This window comes from Halichoerus grypus, chromosome 4 (assembly GCF_964656455.1).
Source record: "Halichoerus grypus chromosome 4, mHalGry1.hap1.1, whole genome shotgun sequence".
Lineage (NCBI taxonomy): Eukaryota > Metazoa > Chordata > Mammalia > Carnivora > Phocidae > Halichoerus > Halichoerus grypus.
Window position 1 is genome coordinate 114,556,074 of NC_135715.1, and position 17,175 is coordinate 114,573,248.

Consider the following 17,175-nt stretch of genomic DNA (forward strand, 5'->3'; position numbering starts at 1 on the left):
CTGTAGGGGCCTCTTTTTCTAGAGGCTAGGAATTCAATCAGATAACTTCTGAAGTTCACCGCAGCTCCCACGGTTCATGGTAATGTGGTGGACTGGTGAGATTTTCTTTCAAGGCTATCTGAACCCTTAATGTTTTTGAGATCAGGAAGATTCCTTTTAACTGGATGGCTTTATTCTCTCTTGGTTTTTTTCATTCCCTTCAACTTCACTGGGTTTTTCAAAACATATTTCAAACATTTGATTGTAGAATTCTGGTACCTCCCACACTCCCATCTCTGTCTGGTGTGTGTTTTCCAAATGTTGTCTGAAAGAGTATGTAGAATTCTCCGTTTCTTCCAGAAGAGCTTATAGGATTTGTGACTCTCAGCATGGTAAATAGGAGGGTTTCTGTGGACGCGCTAAGAATTAAAAACCATGGTTACTGCTTGCTATTGTTGGAAGTACGGGGAACTATGTCCTAGTCTACAGAAGTCACTCTGGGCATTTGCCTTTCAAATTAACTAGATGTGGACTGTACAGGGCTAGAGAAGGTGGTTCCTTGTTTTCTAGATCTCATTTGTTTAGGCTTCATTCATTTGGTTGTTTATTTTACCCATTCCTTTATGCAAGGATATTAAGTATTTACCGTGTGATGTAAGCACTGCTACGGACTAGAGTCACCAAGATATATAAGACTGTCTGCAAAAAACTTCACGTATAGGGAAAGAGACAGATGCATCCGTAGTTATCATACCTATGGGTAGTACATGCTTTAAGGTGGCTGTGTGCAAAATGCTGTGGGATCACAGAAGAAAGTCACTTGGGACTGATTTTGGTGAGTGGGGATGAGGATTGGAGAATAAGGCAGGCTTCTTGGAAAGGATAGGTCCTGAAGACTATAGAATGCAGCAGGGTGTACAAGCACAAGGAACAGCAAAAGCATAAGGACACAGATTATATGGCATGGTTGGGCAATTTAGAGTGTTGCAAGGTACCTGGGGGCTGGGACTTAAAAGATAGGCTGGATCAGAGTTTGGTGGAAATGGATGGGCTTTATCCTTCAGGCAATGTGGACTCATTGACAAGTTTTAAGCTCAGAATACTCTAAGATCTACTTTATTATATGGTATGTGACTCTTAAGAAGAAATGTATATATATATTTGGCTACTGTTAACCGTCAGGCACCGTCTATGCACTTCACATATGTTATTGTATTTTTTAAGTCTCAACCATTTTATGAGGTGTGAGCATTATTGTTCCCATTGTACTAAGGAGGACTTCGAGGTCAAATAACTTGGCCAGGTCAGTTAGGGGGTGGTGAGGCTGGAACTTGAGCCTGAGTTTGCCTGTCTTCCTTGAATTTTTCTGCACTATCCTTTCCCGGCTTTTCTGGTGAGCTCATAATGAGCATTTAGTAACAATTTATGAGTTGTTACTTTTCTGTCAGGCCATACGTACTATTAACCAAGCATTGCAAAAAGACAGGGATAGGAATGGCCGTGGGAAAAGGGGAGAGGGGAGAGAATAGAGATCGCGGTCCCAGAGCTTTGGGGTGGCCCTGCCTGTCTTCCAACAGTGAGATGCCTTTCCATTCTGAAGACGCAGCAGAGCCCTCCCCGTCAGACTGGCCGGCGCGCCGTTCCGGTTTGCCCCTAATGTGCAGTAGGTCTGCCTGGGGGCGTATGTCTACTTGAATAGTTTGGTTGGGCCAGCCAGAGCCTTAGGACTCCAAGGCAGGGATGACTCATCAGTCACTATTGCCACTGACAGGCCACCATTTCACCTGGGGAGTTGGCAGGAGGCCATGACAGCCTTCTCAGGAGCTCCTATGATTACATCCTCCCCAAAGTCTTACCCAACAGTGAAACTAACTCTTCCGCTCTTGCAAGATCTGGACTCAGAACTAGCAAAACCTAGGATGGAAAACTGGCAAGAGGCGAGAAGTGTTCTCAAGTATCCCACTCTTCTTCACCCTCCTCTTCGCACCTGCAGTGGAATCTCTCTTTGGGTTTGCGGGTTGCCGGCCGGACGTGTGCTGTCTTTGTGGGTGCCGCCGGCTGTGTGGCGTGAGCTGAGATCACATCACGCCAGAGCCTGTCACAAAGCAAGGTTCTGTCTGGCCGAGCTGGTTCCTGGCTCTGCGGCTGGCACATAGACATGGTCATTCTGCTACGGGAGAGGCTCTGAAACAAATGCTTTCCTTGGGCCCAGGAACTGTCATTCAGTGTGATGAAAGTGCCTTTTTGTGGGCTGTTTCTATTAGGGTCGGGTGGGGGTGTTGTGTGGCTCAGCGTGGCGCTCTCCCATCCTGCTTTCCTTGACGGGCGCTCCGGCCTCCTCCATGCCAGCGCTCCAACCCAAACGCACTGTGTGTGCTCACTTCCCCTCCTGCCTCTCCTCTCCCCCGATAATCAAACATAGACGTGGTTAAACACACCGACCCCCACAACCTGGAGTTTGGAAGAAAATCGAGAACGCTGGGTTCGAAGAGCTTTTTCTTTTCTTTTTAAAATTACCATTTAATTCACACTTGAGTTGATAGAGGGCATCAGCTCTGTTCAACCTTGAACACTAGAGATAGGTTCTCCAACAATGAATTAATTGTAACATGATTGTAAATAGTACTTTAAAGACCAAGCAGAGTTTGTTCTGATGGGGTTTTTTGTGCTCTCTTTTCCTTAAAAAAAAAAAAAAAAGTAATTGTACCCCGTGTTGAAATAGCAGCAAAAGTCAAGGATTCTCCAAGTAGAGTCTCACGTGTTCCTTAGCCCCCTACTCCAAAACAAGTGGGGCTTTCCATGAGCTCTTGTTTCCCTGGATGTGTCCCAGGTCTTACCCTGCAGGAGTTTGGGGAGCAGCAGCTAACTAGGAGTTAGTACGATTGTGCATTCTGCTTAGGGAGGTTGGATTCGGAGGTGTGGACCCCGTCCAGGGGAGCCTGATTCAGGTGCCCGGCCCCACCACTTCGTGGCAGAGGAGGAAGCATGTGCCGGGTTTTCTCTTGTCTGTGGGGCTCTGGCTGTGAGCTGAGTTTTCTTTAGGGTGCGGCGCATTGCTCAGAGTCACCCCCGGCGTGCGTGTGCACTTGCAGGGTCGCCAGTGGCCTCTTAGGAGCTGCAGAGGGAGCTGGACCCTTGGCCTCGGCCTCCATACCCCTGATCTAATAATGCCTGGGCTGGTAGGTCCTAGAGTGCCTCCTACACAGGGACTGAAGGTAAGGAAGCCCGTTCAGTTTAGGGGGAGATGTGTGATTTCTAATGGACAGAAGCTTTAGTGCGGTGACTGTGGCTGGCATTCCTGGAGTTGTTTATGCCACGAATGTAGAATTTTAAAAGTACAACTGCAGGGTGGGAACCTCTTTCCTTGTGTCCCTCAAAGTGCATTGCATTCATGGTCGTTTAGAGGCTCTCCATTCTGAATCTGTTCTCTGAGCAAGTTGGCATTTCTGTGAAAACTGAAGCTTGAACCTCCAACCCTGACACTGTGGTCTTCAAGTTTTTGCTTCTCCTGTTCCCAAGGAAACCATTACCAGAAGTTTGATGTGTGTGAAACTTCTCTCCCTCCCTCCTCTCTCTCGATATAGCTTGACACAAACTCTCAAGGGCTGTTAGGATTAAAAAAAAAAAAAATTCTGCTGCTTAATTTCTCTCTCTTTTTTTTAACTTCCTGAAGGAAAATCCCACTTTCTTTTCTGACCCCAGTTCACACTCCAGTAACCCCAGGTCAATAAAATGTATATTGAAAAAATTTAGAAAAGCTAACAAAAGAACAAAAATTACCCGGCATAATGAAATTCAGAGAGGCCAAAACCACAAACCAACCAGCCTAATCAGGGCCTGAGCTAGAAGGAGCTGGTGGCCTGGCTTGATGAGTGAAGAGGCCAGTGGCCCCGAAGAGGACGCCTCAGTAGGGGGTTCCTCTTGTTGCCCCCACTGTCCTTTCAGGAATGAGACTTCCTCCCCTTATGTAGGGATGCTGGGTCAAGGATATTAATCATGTACTGTTTCCCTTTTGGTGATATTGATGCAGATGAAGGAGGATTGAGGGAAACGAGTGCTAAATATATTTTGATCACCTCTGCTACGTGGAAGGAATCCCCACAGATAATCTTCAGTGCAAAGCAGCCTCTGTCTGCACGCCTCCCCCGTCCCTGTGTGAAATGGAAGCCGGCCTGCCGTGTGCGGGGCTTTGCACAGTGTGCTCATTGTGTAATTAAAAGAAATTCCTGATGCTGATGGGCCTGGGCCGTCCTGCTAGCACAGTCACCAAAAAAACAAAGGCCTTAACTTTGAGTGAGGGCCCCGGTGGTTTCCGGGCTGATTGGATTGTCCCCGTGTGGCTGGGTTTACAGAGTGGGGCCCTGTCCTTCTCCCCAGTTCTGGACTCACTCTGTTCTGAAGGGGCTCCAGACGGCCTTCCCGAGAAACATCCCCAAGGAGCTCACCTGCACCGGCGTTTCAACTGACCCAAATCAGATCTTTTGGAAAGAAATTCTATTCCATACCTCACTCCAGAGACTCAGGACACTGATAATGTTTTTCTTCCTCCTCTCAGGAGATCAATTTAGAGAAGAAAATTCAAGTGTCTTTCTGCTAAAAAGGAAGTGTACTGCTCGATATCTGTCTTAATGTTGCTGTTACTGGGAGAGAGGATGTCTGCCTTTCTTTCTTTCTTTTTTTTTTTTTGCCTCTTTCTTCATTAATATATTCTGTAGGAATGTGAGTACATTTCTTATTTGTGGAACAGTTTTTGCTTTTATCTCACAATTCTATTTAAAATGTAAATGGAGTTGAAATACATCATTTGTGTGAAAAATGAGATGGGCCATTTGGAAAATGTAATTTTAAAATATGGAACCAACACTAGCATACGATCAAAGTAATGAGTTAATTTTAATTTCTTTTTCTTGCTTGCAGATGTCCTTGAAGGTTATAATGGGACGATTTTTGCATACGGACAGACCTCATCAGGAAAAACACACACCATGGAGGTAAGATTGCAGCGTGCCGTGAGGCATTCTCTTGGGTCGCTCAGCAGCACTGTGTGACCAGCCACATTCAGGCGCATGCAGCCCTTGACTGCGCGTGAGAGAGGTGGTTAAGGGACTGGTCATGTTTGACCAACTTATTTTGTATTTGTGGAGTTTCAAAATAATGGTAATAAAATCTCAGTGGTTCAGAATTTTTAAAAAATCCTTTGTTGGTAGCTCTCTCAAAATGGTAATAGTACATTCTATTAAAAAAGACTCATCAGTAAGCTAAACGGTGGTGTGAGTATCCTTATGGACTGCGACTCTAATCTCAACTGAGAAAGTCTGTTGTGAGAATCATTTATGCTAAGGAAGGCCACTCTGGGGAGGTGAGTTTCCTCAGAGGAAATTAAAAAACTGTAGGACAGAGATGCAAAGAAGTTGGCTTGTGGACCAAATTCAGCCCAAAGACATATTTTTGTTTGGTCTGCACCATGTGTTTTAAAAATTTTTTAATTTATTATTATTATATGTATTTTTTAATTGCAGGCAGTACTTAAAATTTCACACAATTCTGAGTTTCCAAATTTGGTTGAGAATTCTGAAGATCCTACAACTGGGCAAAATTTCACCATAATATAAAGTGTAGGCTTCACTAGCGCAGAGATCGTCATTGTCTTGTTCACCTGTTCATTCACATTTCTGAAGGAAAATCCCACTTTCTTTTCTGACCCCAGTTCACATTCCAGTAACCTCAGATCAATAAAATGTATATTGAGAAAATTTTTATTTCTAGTGCATGGAACAGCGGCTGTCATCCAGGAGGGGTTTGATAAAATATTTGTTAGATTGATAGCCTCAGGATGACCGTGGCCAACCCTTGTGTGTGGGCTGGGCCGTCCAGTCCATCCCAGCCCCCTGCATGCACACTGTGAGCATGGACTGACGCGAAGCATCCTCTGTCATTAACGTACACACCTGACCTCTGTGGGCGTGTGAAGGTGTGAGCCCAGCTCAAAGTCTGTGGCTCTGGAGCCCTGTGGCTTCAGGCTGTCTTCCAGACAAGGCACATCTGCAGATAAAATTGGCCCCCTTTACCTCTTCTTTCCCTGCTTTTGTCCTCCTGTAAGCCCTTCAGGGCCGGATATTCTTCTAAAGGCTGGGCCCCCCTGACAGGTGAGAAGAGTGGTTATAGTGGTTACAAGACACCGCGCAGAGCAAGTTTGGGGAATTCAGCTTACAAGCAGCAGGGTAAGATGAATCCTTGATCCTTCAAGCTTAGGATTTTCATTTACGGTACCCTCCTGGGAATGTTACTGAGACACGTCTGCTGCAGAATCGGTTTAGCTTTATGAATCATTCCTATTGAAGAGGAGATTTCAAAGGCACGAGGCTAAAACTCTTGGGGCTCTGATGTTCTGCTCACACCGATTTCAAGTGTGTGTGTGACTCTGGGGGATCTCATTTCTGTTGTGTTGACTCACTTTCCCATTTTGCAGGGGATAGTGGCTCCGAGATCACACATATTAAAGGAAGCACAAGGTTTATTTGCCACTGCTTCTGGACGGAGCAGGACTGTTCCCTGATACCTGAGCCTTGGCCACGCTCTTCTCTGCATCTCCCATTCTCATGCAGTACACCTTGGAGATGCAGGCGCGGCCCTTTGCCTTCCTCTCTTACTGGGCCCCAGACCCTTAACCTTCCAGGCACTAGCAAAGTTGCAGTTCTGTATTTCCTAAGTACTAGCAACTCCAGTAGCCATGACAGAAGCTCCTTCATAGGCCATAAGGCGTAAGAGAGAGAGGGGACATCTCATGAGGGTGTCCATCAGTCTCTAGGTTTTTGGAACATTATCAAACAATATACAAAATAACAACAAAAAATGCAGTATTTAGAATCCTCCAAATCGTAAGGACTGTTTACAAGAGTGACCTTTTTAGCTTCGGGATTAATTTGTCTTTGGGAAATACAACGTATTTGCTCAATGTCAGAAATTTAAATTCTAAACCATCAAAGGAGAGACCTGTCCCCAGAGTAAAATCTTAGTTTGTGTTGTGTGTTGGGGGGGGGGCGCGAATCAGTGGGTGTAAGGAGATGGCAAAGACGTATGCCAGCTTTTTAAAATGAAAATCGGAAATGTTTTGTTACACGAGGGTGTCCGGAGCCCTGGGCGTCTGACAGCATGAGCCTTACAAGGCCTGCAGTGCCGCTCAGCTGGAGGGGTTCGGGGGGACTTAAAGGGAACTGGCTTCTAATGCAGGTTACTCCCACAGTTGCCTAAATTCTGTAGCTTTTTCATCCACGTCAGTTTTAAAAGGTTGATTGCAAGGGGTGCTTTTCTTTATCGTGACTTCTGAAGATCATGAGCTTATGCCCATAGGAGGAAGGGACGGGGCGGAGGGGAGCCCTTTCCTAGCCCCCCTCCCCAACGCACACACTTAGTCTGGTTCTTTCTGTCCAGTGGGTATAGATTGGAGAGAAGGTAGGAGATATTTTAGCAGAAAACAGGAAAGGAGGAGCCCCGAGCTGAAGTCGTAGAGACTGTGGGAGACTGAGAAATCCAGGACCCTGGAATGCAATTAAATTAAAAAAAAAAAAAAAATCTGAAAGGATTTTATGTATTCGGAATTGTACATTGTGATCTTTCCAAGGCTTTTTTGGAAGGGGATGTTAACTCCCTGAATGGATAGAGCTGTCACATTTTAAAGCTGTTTTTCATTTTAATCCCCTCATTTTTGGTCTGACATCCAGTGGTGATTCCATTACCTTCTATTGAGGAGAACAAACAGATAAGCCTACGTGAAATTGGAAAGATTAGCTTCTGAAGATGGAGCATTTAAGGCGGATTTTCAGTAAAAATATGAAACACTTGACAGTGTTGATGCCAAGGTTGGTAGGACACCGTCGTGCACTGGGCCCAGGACGTCTGCGGCCAAGTGTTCCCAGGGCTGGGTTGAAGGACGGCTGCTGGGGGGTGCTGACTATATGGGGAAGAGAGGGCTGGACCTTTGTTCGGCCTGTGGTGCTGGGAAGGGCTCCTCTGGGCCCCGTGCCTGGCTTTGTGGCCCTCTTTGGCACAGATTTAGATGGATGGAGACACGCTGTTTTTCCTTCTGCCCAAAGGGACACCTGGAGCCCATGGAATGGTGCGGGCCACCCCACTGCTGAGCCGAGCCTGCCGAGGGATTTTTAATGAGCCTGTCCGAGGGCATTGGTGCTCGTGTGAGCTGACAGGCTGCCTGCTTTCCCATCTTAAGTGTTTCAGGAAACTGTCCTGCTTGGGAGGTTGAGGAGGCACCTGGGGCTGGAACAAAGGGAGTCTTGTTCTGTGGTTGATGGCCTGTGTCTGGTTTCTTCTTTCACACGTGCCCCGAGAAGGCCACATTCAGAAGTGGGAGAAGTTTTTGAAGAGGATTATGTAGGATACAAGTATAAAAATGTTCTTTTTCTTTCTGAGAGTTAAAAAAAGGTGATGAAGTGGGACATTACTTTGCTACTGAAGTCCATCCTGATCCTTCAGCCAACTGAACTTGTCCTGACTCTCTAGAAGGGCATTATTCTTCCTCAGTTCCTATACCTTTGCTACATTACTGTCCTCTCAGCTTCCCTGCTGCATCCCCTTTGCCCATCCTCATCTTCCTCCTCTCTCAAGATTTGGTGTCCCTCAAGGAAGCCATCCCATATCACCCCAGCTGGAAAGCACTCTTCTGTTCTCTGAATTTTTACAGCTCTCTGCTTTTTTACCACCTTTTATTGCCTGAGGTGACTACTGCGTACGTGTAGATGTGTATTTTATTTGCAAAAACGAGTGAAGACCTTAATGGAACACCTATCTCATACACACACACCACACACATCAACACCCCCTCAACACCACTCACACCCACATACTACATACATCACACACATCCACACCATGTACCATGTATACCCCCCCACATGTGCACGCTCACACACACACACACACACACACACACACACACACACACACACATTGTCTTGGCAGGCTCAGTTTACTGAACATAAAGGCTCAGTTCTCACCACTCTTGGGCTTATGAGCCAGGTCAAGCATCCCAGCCCCGAAACCTGTGGTAGATTTGAGTATTACTTCTATGACCATAGGAATGGGAGGTATCGTTGTGCCTTCTCCAAATAAACATGTGCTTCACTCTCATGTGATTTTTGGGTGTGGGCTTCAAGGAAACGACACAGGGAGTGTCCCAGACTCATCTCTGCCTTGGTTCTTATCCTGACAAAGGCAAACAAAGGGATGTCAATATTTGTATAAGCTAGGAATCGATTGGAAGATAAATCTTTTGGAAGGGAAAGAATCTAGGGAAACAGATTTGAGTCATTTATAAATGATTTTTGGATTATCTCTCATCCTTCTTTGTCTGTGGACCACTGAGTAGAAGCTAAAGGATTATGATGGATTATTGAAGGGTTCTGGGGGGAGCGTGGGGGGCACTCCTCAGACTCTGAGGTGGATTGGCCCAGTGGCATCACAGCATTTGACTGGACAGAGATCTGTGTTTTCACTGGTCATGTCATTTCTGTCAGCAATTTGCCCAGTCCTGAGCCTGTGGGGCCCAATATTTGATGTTTATGATGGCCTATGAGAAGTAAGCTTACCAACATTTGAGAGATTCTGAGTCTCAGTCATTTAGGGCTGTTTTCCTATATATAGTCATGGCCTGGGATAGAAATGTATTTTCAGACTCTTCAGGTCAAATAAACCATTACGACTGCTTAATGAGAACCTGATAGGAGCTCAATAATATAATGCTAACATTTATTGTTCCTAAGCACCTTATTTATACTGCTTAATTTAACTTCTACAATAATTCTATGCAGGAGACACTGTACTAAGTGTTGTAAGCAGTGGGGAGAAATATATATGCACTGGCCATCTTGCCCTCGGGGACTGTTCGGTCAAAAAGCCATATAAACACATCACATGATTTAGGATTCTTAGCACATGAGGGCATTCCAGGGGAATACCCATTTTCCCAGGTAAAAGAGCTTTGCTAGAGGCCAGATGTATCTAAATTCAGCTTTTCCCTTGCCTTCAGTAGAATGGAAGGTTAGGGATCAGGTGTGCAAAGGAGGATTCATAACGTAAAGTGCTTTGTGGCCTGGAGTTAGTGCCCGAGTCCGCGTGACTTCTTGCTTTCGGTAACTCAAATGTTGGCTTGAAAGTCAGCCTGTCAGAGAGGCACTATGTGGTGAACCCACCCCCAAAGAATACAGAAGATCTGATTGAGGAAAACAAAGCAGATCTTCCAGGTGTCGGGCAGATTTAGAACAAGGATATGAGTCACAGGGTTGGTAAAGGTTGCTGAGTGAAGAGTAAATGTGTTTTGTACTTTTCCAGTTCCATTTTTCCTAGAGTTTTGTAACTTTCTGAAGGTCTCAAAAACGCTGGGAATTCTGTTGCCAATCATTACTTTAGACCTGCAGACTTTGTGTTTGTGCACTGATGGCGTAGTTTAACATGGAACAGGACAGAACTTGGAGCATGGTTGTAACGAAGGCTCTCTGGGAGTCCTTGCTGAAGCTGCTGTTTAAATACTTCTAGAACTCTTGTTTAGGAATTGCTTTCAGATACTATGGCATATCTTTTTGAAAGTCTTTAGAAGCAGCAAATCTGGATCTTTAAAAATGTATGTAGTAAAATAGTTCAAATCACAGAAAAATTCATCTATCCCTTCACCCCTTAGATAAAATATCTCTCAAACCTCCTTAGGGTTGGAGGAGGTTGCTGGCTGCATGCGGAAGGGAGGGCTGGAGCTCTCTGGTAGAAAAAAAGGGGGATAAAAGAAAAAGAGAATATCTTACAAGTGAATTTAAGTATTAGAAATAGCAAAAAATTAAAAAAGAAACACCTAAAATTTTTTTGTAACATTTCAGGCTGGGAATTATAGATTTTTAAGAAATTGATAAAATGGCTTTTCTTGATTGGTTTGTGAAGTGATACTGAAGGTATTACTAGGATAAGATTATTAAAATTTTTGAGCAATGATGACATTAATGAAACTATCAGCTCTCAAGCTGGTTTTATTAAAGCAGATTAATTTGGGCTTACACATTCTGATCAGTTTGTAAAAATTTCAAAACAAATACCCATTTAGTGTGTGATAGTCACCATATAATCCCAGTCCTCCTGTCTTCCTTCCCTCCTCCTTTTTTTTTTTTTTAAAGATTTTATTTATTTATTTGAGAGAGGGAATGAGATAGAATGAGAGGGGGGAGGGTCAGAGGGAGAAGCAGACTCCCCGCTGAGCAGGGAGCCTGATGCGGGACTCGATCCCAGGACTCCAGGATCATGACCTGAGCCGAAGGCAGTTGCTTAACCAACTGAGCCACCCAGGCGCCCATCCCTCCTCCTTTCTACCCACACTCTCACCCACATACACCGATTTGCTGCCCTGAGTGGCAGCAGAAGCAAGTATTTCCAAGCCCCAGAGCCTGACAGAACAAGCTCTCTCCTGCTGGGTAAAAAGCAACACATTGAGTTATTTCCATGAACTTTTGGGCTGTTGGCACATCAGGTGGACCTCCAAGGATCTGACAGTGTGTGTGTGTGGGGGGGGTGCTCCCTCTTCCACAGAGTTCTGTTATGAAAACCAGCGTGGTTCCTTCTCTCTTCCACATGTTTCCTGGCACTCTTTAGCTGCCTGTGCTTGTGTTTTTCCCTCACTAGGGGAAGCTACATGACCCTCAACTCATGGGGATCATCCCAAGGATTGCACATGACATCTTTGACCACATCTATTCCATGGATGAAAACCTGGAGTTTCACATCAAGGTAAGTGCTATTGATTAAGTCTAAAGAGAAAAAACTGGGCCCCAAATCATGTTTTAGTTTTCCTCTTTTTATGTATACATAAAAGATTATTTTGATCTATTTTAAATGAAATGCTGTGGTAAGCAAAGCAGGCGAATACTAAGGAAATATTGAGATAAAATAAAAGCCTTCTTTAGGATGGAATCATCTTGGTGGTTATCTGAATTCTACCCTTTACCCAGTGGATTTCTATAGATATGACTGGAATGTGTCCATGATTGGGTTAGGACAGCATTTCCCAAAGTGTGTTCCATGGAACACAGTCCCTCATATTATTAATAGGTGGGCTATCAGGGAAAAGGCTTATGAGGCCAGATAAGCTGGGAAAATGTTCAGTTGAACAGTGTTAAATTCATCACAGGTTTAATATGCTATTATGTAATCCAGTTCTACAAAGGGGACATGTAGTAGATTACATTTTCCAGCTTATTTGACTGTATACATATTTTTCCCCTTTTGAGGTATGATGGACTGGTATTTTGAGGGGCACACTGTGACAAGTGTTGGGGAAGGGTGTTATCCTTCCTGGTTTTTGTTTTTAAACCAGAACCTCTGTTCCAACTTAAATTTGAATTGAAAGAGAGATTTTTACTCTCTTAACTATAGCTGTTAATTTATAACATTGGATATTAGGGATACATTCATTGGAACTCCTTTGTTTTCAAGTAACTGAAAGCCACTTGTTTAAGCAAATAGAGGAAGTTGTTACAAGATATAAAATTTGTTAGTAGACATGGGGCTAAGGGGTTGTGGAAAAGCAAGAAATCCAGACCCTGCTCTTCCTTTAAACATTTTTTTAAATTAAAAAAAAATTGAGATATAATTCATATAATTCACGTACCATAAAATTCATTTTTTAAAAGTGTACAGTTTGATGGTTTTTATTATATTCCCAAAAGAATACAACCATGATCACTATCTAATTCCAGAACATTTTCATCACACCCAAAAGAAACCCCATCCCGGTTAGAGTCCCTGCATTTCTCTCTGCTTGCTTTATATTTTTGGGGGGGGGAAGTGGGTAGGGGGAGAAGGCACCATGGCAGCTCCCGTTCCATATCCCTTATTCCCAGTTCCTAATTCCCCAGGGAAGGGGCTCATTGGCCTAGCCTACAGTTGGGTTGCCCCCAACTCTGACAAGCTGTATCCAGGATGCACATGGCTGGCTGGGTCCCCACCACAGCAACTGGGAACGGTGTGGACAGGGGATGGGGAAGAGACAGGGTCAGTTCTAAGAAGACTTGGAGCAGAGCGGATGAGCCAAGAGGCTGACCATCCCTTTTGAGGCGGGGACCTTAGTGCACTAGGCGCATCGTTTTAGAGATGAAGAAACTGAAGTTTCAAGACATAGCGCTGGATGGCCAAAGTCACACATCAGGTTATTGGCAGAGCTGAGATTAGACTCTTGATCTGACCAACCCTACATGCAGCACCTTTCCCATTATCTTAAACTTCCGCCCTTGCTTACTTCTGCTATGTACCTTTCCTAAATTATATCAAAACAAGGCAACAACTGCCCCATCATAAATTAGATCCAGGAAGTCTTTTTACTTTACAAATCTTTTTCCTCCCTTTGTTGGCTAACACAGGTTTCTCCTTGCCAGGGTTCTTTGTATCTAAGGATACAGAAGCCTGTGGCTTTGATGGGATCAAGATTTAGGAGCTTAGTACATCTTTAAGGCTGTTTGCATTTAAATACCTTAAACTACTGTAGGGTTCTTATGGGATAATCCTGGAGTAAGATGTTAAACCAATTATTGCCCTCAAAATAGGGTCTTGTAGTAGAATCTTATTAAGGTTAAAACAGCCCCAGCATGGGGTGGGAGGAGGGGGGTGGCGGGAAGAGAAGAACAGCACCCAAGTCTCCAGGGCTGAATTTACAGTCTTCCTTTTCTGCATTTGTAGTTATGCTCACTTATTTCATATATCATAATTGCAAGTGGACAGGCCAGCTATTGACTGCTCCGTATTTTGAACTGAGTAGTGACAGGCTTAATCAAGAAAAAGAGGCTTGATTAAAGCAGTATTGAAAATCTGTTCCTTAAAGTGAGCCCCATAGAGGTTTTAAATGTTATTTCTGAACATGCTATTTCTTAATGCAAAGCAACACGTATTTAATTTTCTTCCACCTGGTCTCACGAAGTATTTGAAATGACAAAAAAACAAATCGTCCCCCCATCCCCCAAAAGCAGCCAGTATCTTCTGTGGTAAAAATAAATTAATAAATCAGAGGGTTTTTTTTTTCTTCTCATATTAAATGTGAACAGGATTTTAATTGCCATATTTGCTAATACGTAATTTATGACTGCTTTTTAGTGTAATTAATTTCTCTGCAATCTCTGGAAATAAGGACACGTGTACATCTCAAAGATAACAGAAGTCTTAATGAAAGCTAGACAATTTTGAGATGCACAGAATGGGTTGGAACCAGGGTTGAGTTGGCTACAGGGAGGCTGAGTTAGAGATGTCCAAGATTAGAGGTCAAATAGACCCTAGGATTCCAGCCACAGGGAGAAGTTTCAGGAGCAGTGAGTCTTTCCAAGGTCAGCTAGGTGTGTCTATGACGCACAAGGCTTGGTGACTGGGGAGTTTGACAGATAATCTGGCAAGCTCAGGTTGTTAGGCAGACGGGCAACTTGGAGGGGATGCCCAGCTACACATTCCAGGGTTCGAAGCCAAGACCCCAGATCTCAGAGAAACTGGGAAGTCAGGAGGCTCCAGGACAAGGTAATGAACGGGACTGAGGGGTGAGGACTAGTGCTGGGTTGGGAAGGCTTCACTGCCCCCAACCAGAGGTCCAAGAGCGAGGATGCAGGGCTGAGGTTTCACCTATAGAGTTATACCCCAGCTTTACAACTGTTCTTTCAACTTTTTTTCTTTCTTAACAACTTGTTTGTTGATTCCTTTGTTTAGGTTTCAAAAAAAAAAAAAACCCCATGAACATGAGAGAAAGAAAGTTGATCTGGGAGGTGGAAGGCATGTGTAGACAGAGTGCAGAATCCTAGAGAAATTTTTGACATCATTAAGTCCAATAGTTTCATTTGACAGATGGGAAAACCGAGGCCTATAGTTTTGGTTACATGTGAATTAAACCTCCGTGGTCACATGTCTAGTTAAAGTTGTTCTCAGGTGTCAGCTGGTATAAGAACCACCTAGGGAGTTTAGAAGCCAGTTCCTTAGTTCTTGGAGATTGTGATTCAGGAGGTCTGCAGCTGGGTTCACGACTCTGCAGTTTCTACAAAGGTCTGAGTGATGCTGATGCGGGCGGGGCTGGGGCTGGGCTCTGAGGATAATTGATTAGAAGGCTTCCTTTCCCCCTCACAGTCTAGTCTGTCTCTCATTAAATCCCATTTTGTTCCAACCTTTCCTGGCCTCCCCAAAGCTGGCCACCATCAGCAGCTCTCTCCCCGTTACCCCGGAGCTCTTGTAGCTCCAAGCAAACTGCCCTTATCCCCGTCCCCACTTCCTTCATGTGAATGTTTGGACCTGGTCTGGTGAGGGGGTCAACATCATGCACGAGGAGATGCCGACTGATGTCGACAATTACTCGCCAAGACCGTTTTCTGTTCCAGCCTTGGTCCTACCTAGAAGTTTGCTTGGTGCTCATCGAGGGTGAAGGGTAGAGTCCACCCGTAAGTGGCCGTCTAGTGCACAATGTAAGGAGCACCTGAATCGAGACCACAGGGGCTGTACGGCGTGGGGGGTGGCCCAGCCCAGGCAGGGGTCCGCAGAGCAGGCTGACGTGGCAGGAAGCCGGAGAGTGCAGGAGAGTCGGCTGGGGCTCTGTGCTGCAGGCCTCCGAATCCAGCTTTCTGCCCCCTCTTCTTGCTCTTCTTAGCTGTGCATGACAAAGGCTTTTATGAGTTCTAGTAATGATATTTTTTCAAATACAGCATGGCATTTCTGTTTCAAACTCAATTTGTTTTTAACTAGGTTTCCTATTTTGAGATCTACTTGGACAAAATCAGGGACTTACTCGATGGTGAGTAACCTGAATGCTTGTCCTCTATTTGTTCTTTAACTAAGGTCTAGGGAGGCTGAAGTGATTCACAGCTCTTCTGCTTCAGGAATTAATGAAAGTTTATAGAGATGTTTTATTGCCTTTACACTATCTGCTTATTCTTAGCCAAGGCTTAAACTTGCATATGGCAAAGAGATTAGATTTGCCTATCTTCGGTAACAATTTCTCTTTTTCCTCCAATACAGAATCTTTAACTTTTCTTTTCTCCTCTGCATGTTGTCATTATTTGCAGTATCCAAGACGAACTTGGCTGTTCATGAAGATAAAAACAGAGTCCCGTACGTAAAGGTATGAGGAAGACTTGATGATGCAATTGACTTCTCTCCTGTCACTGTCATCATCATAGTTACCAAATATGCCCAGAATATTCCCTATAGAGTGTATGTAGGTGTTTCATCATGTTCCTTATATTTAATATCCATCTGGTTAAAAAACAGACATTTGATCTCTTCAGTCGTATCCCTGTGGGAATGTATCACAGATGTCTAATCACATGAGGTAAGAAGTGGAGAAGTGAACAAGTATTTATTAGTCACATGTAGAGAGGCTTTGCTAGTGGAGATAATTGTGTGTACTTCGCAGTGAGAGCAAGCCTATCATAGCATTATGCCTAGAACTTCAAAGTGTCTAATTAAAGTTGGTGGCTAGCATGAAAGGCAAAGCAAAATTTCATCCATTTCTTTTTCTGTCCCTGGTGTTCTTTATTTTCTGTTTCTACTGCTGTTGAGTATGCACAGGTACTTAAAAATCTAGGAAAAAGCTGGCATTTCTTTTATGGTTTACTTCTAGGTTTCCTGGGGTTTGCTCAGACTTCTCTTTGATGTAGAACTCAAGCCATAAGCCAGGAGGAAGAGCTGTTGGACCAACATGGCAGCCTTTGGAGAAATGGGAGAATGTTTAGCTGTCTTCAAATAGAGTTGCTTTCCAGTTTGTTTGTTTGTTTACGTTTTTATTTATTTATTTGACAGAGAGAGACACAGTGAGAGAGGGAACACAAGCAGGGGAGTGGGAAAGGGAGAAGTAGGTTTCCCACGGAGCAGGGAGCCCATGCGGGGCTTGATCCCAGGACCCTGAGATCATGACCTGAGCCGAAGGCAGACGCTTAATGACTGAGCCACCCAGGCGCCCCAGCTTTCCAGTTTCTAGTGGTTAACCTGATCTGACTCTTTTCCAGGGGTGTACCGAGCGGTTTGTGTCAAGCCCCGAGGAGGTCATGGATGTGATAGACGAAGGCAAAGCAAACCGACACGTGGCTGTCACAAGTAAGCATGGGGTGGTGTTTCCTCCCCTGTCACTTGGGATACGAATGTCTGCCCACCCACCGGGAGGGGTGGGTAATGAGGTCCCAAGGAAATAAT

The 17,175-nt window shown here is 44.5% G+C and overlaps 1 protein-coding gene across 1 annotated transcript in view; it reads left to right on the forward strand.

Moving 5' to 3' along the window:
- The window catches only part of KIF5C (kinesin family member 5C), a 147,013-nt gene that overhangs the window by 49,850 nt on the left and 79,988 nt on the right, over positions 1 to 17,175 (forward strand). Inside the window, exons 3-7 of the mRNA XM_036092566.2 lie at positions 4,897 to 4,970; positions 11,653 to 11,757; positions 15,730 to 15,778; positions 16,050 to 16,105; positions 16,992 to 17,079. Of these exons, the coding sequence (XP_035948459.1) occupies positions 4,897 to 4,970; positions 11,653 to 11,757; positions 15,730 to 15,778; positions 16,050 to 16,105; positions 16,992 to 17,079 (372 nt within the window). The remainder of the gene's footprint in view (positions 1 to 4,896; positions 4,971 to 11,652; positions 11,758 to 15,729; positions 15,779 to 16,049; positions 16,106 to 16,991; positions 17,080 to 17,175) is intronic.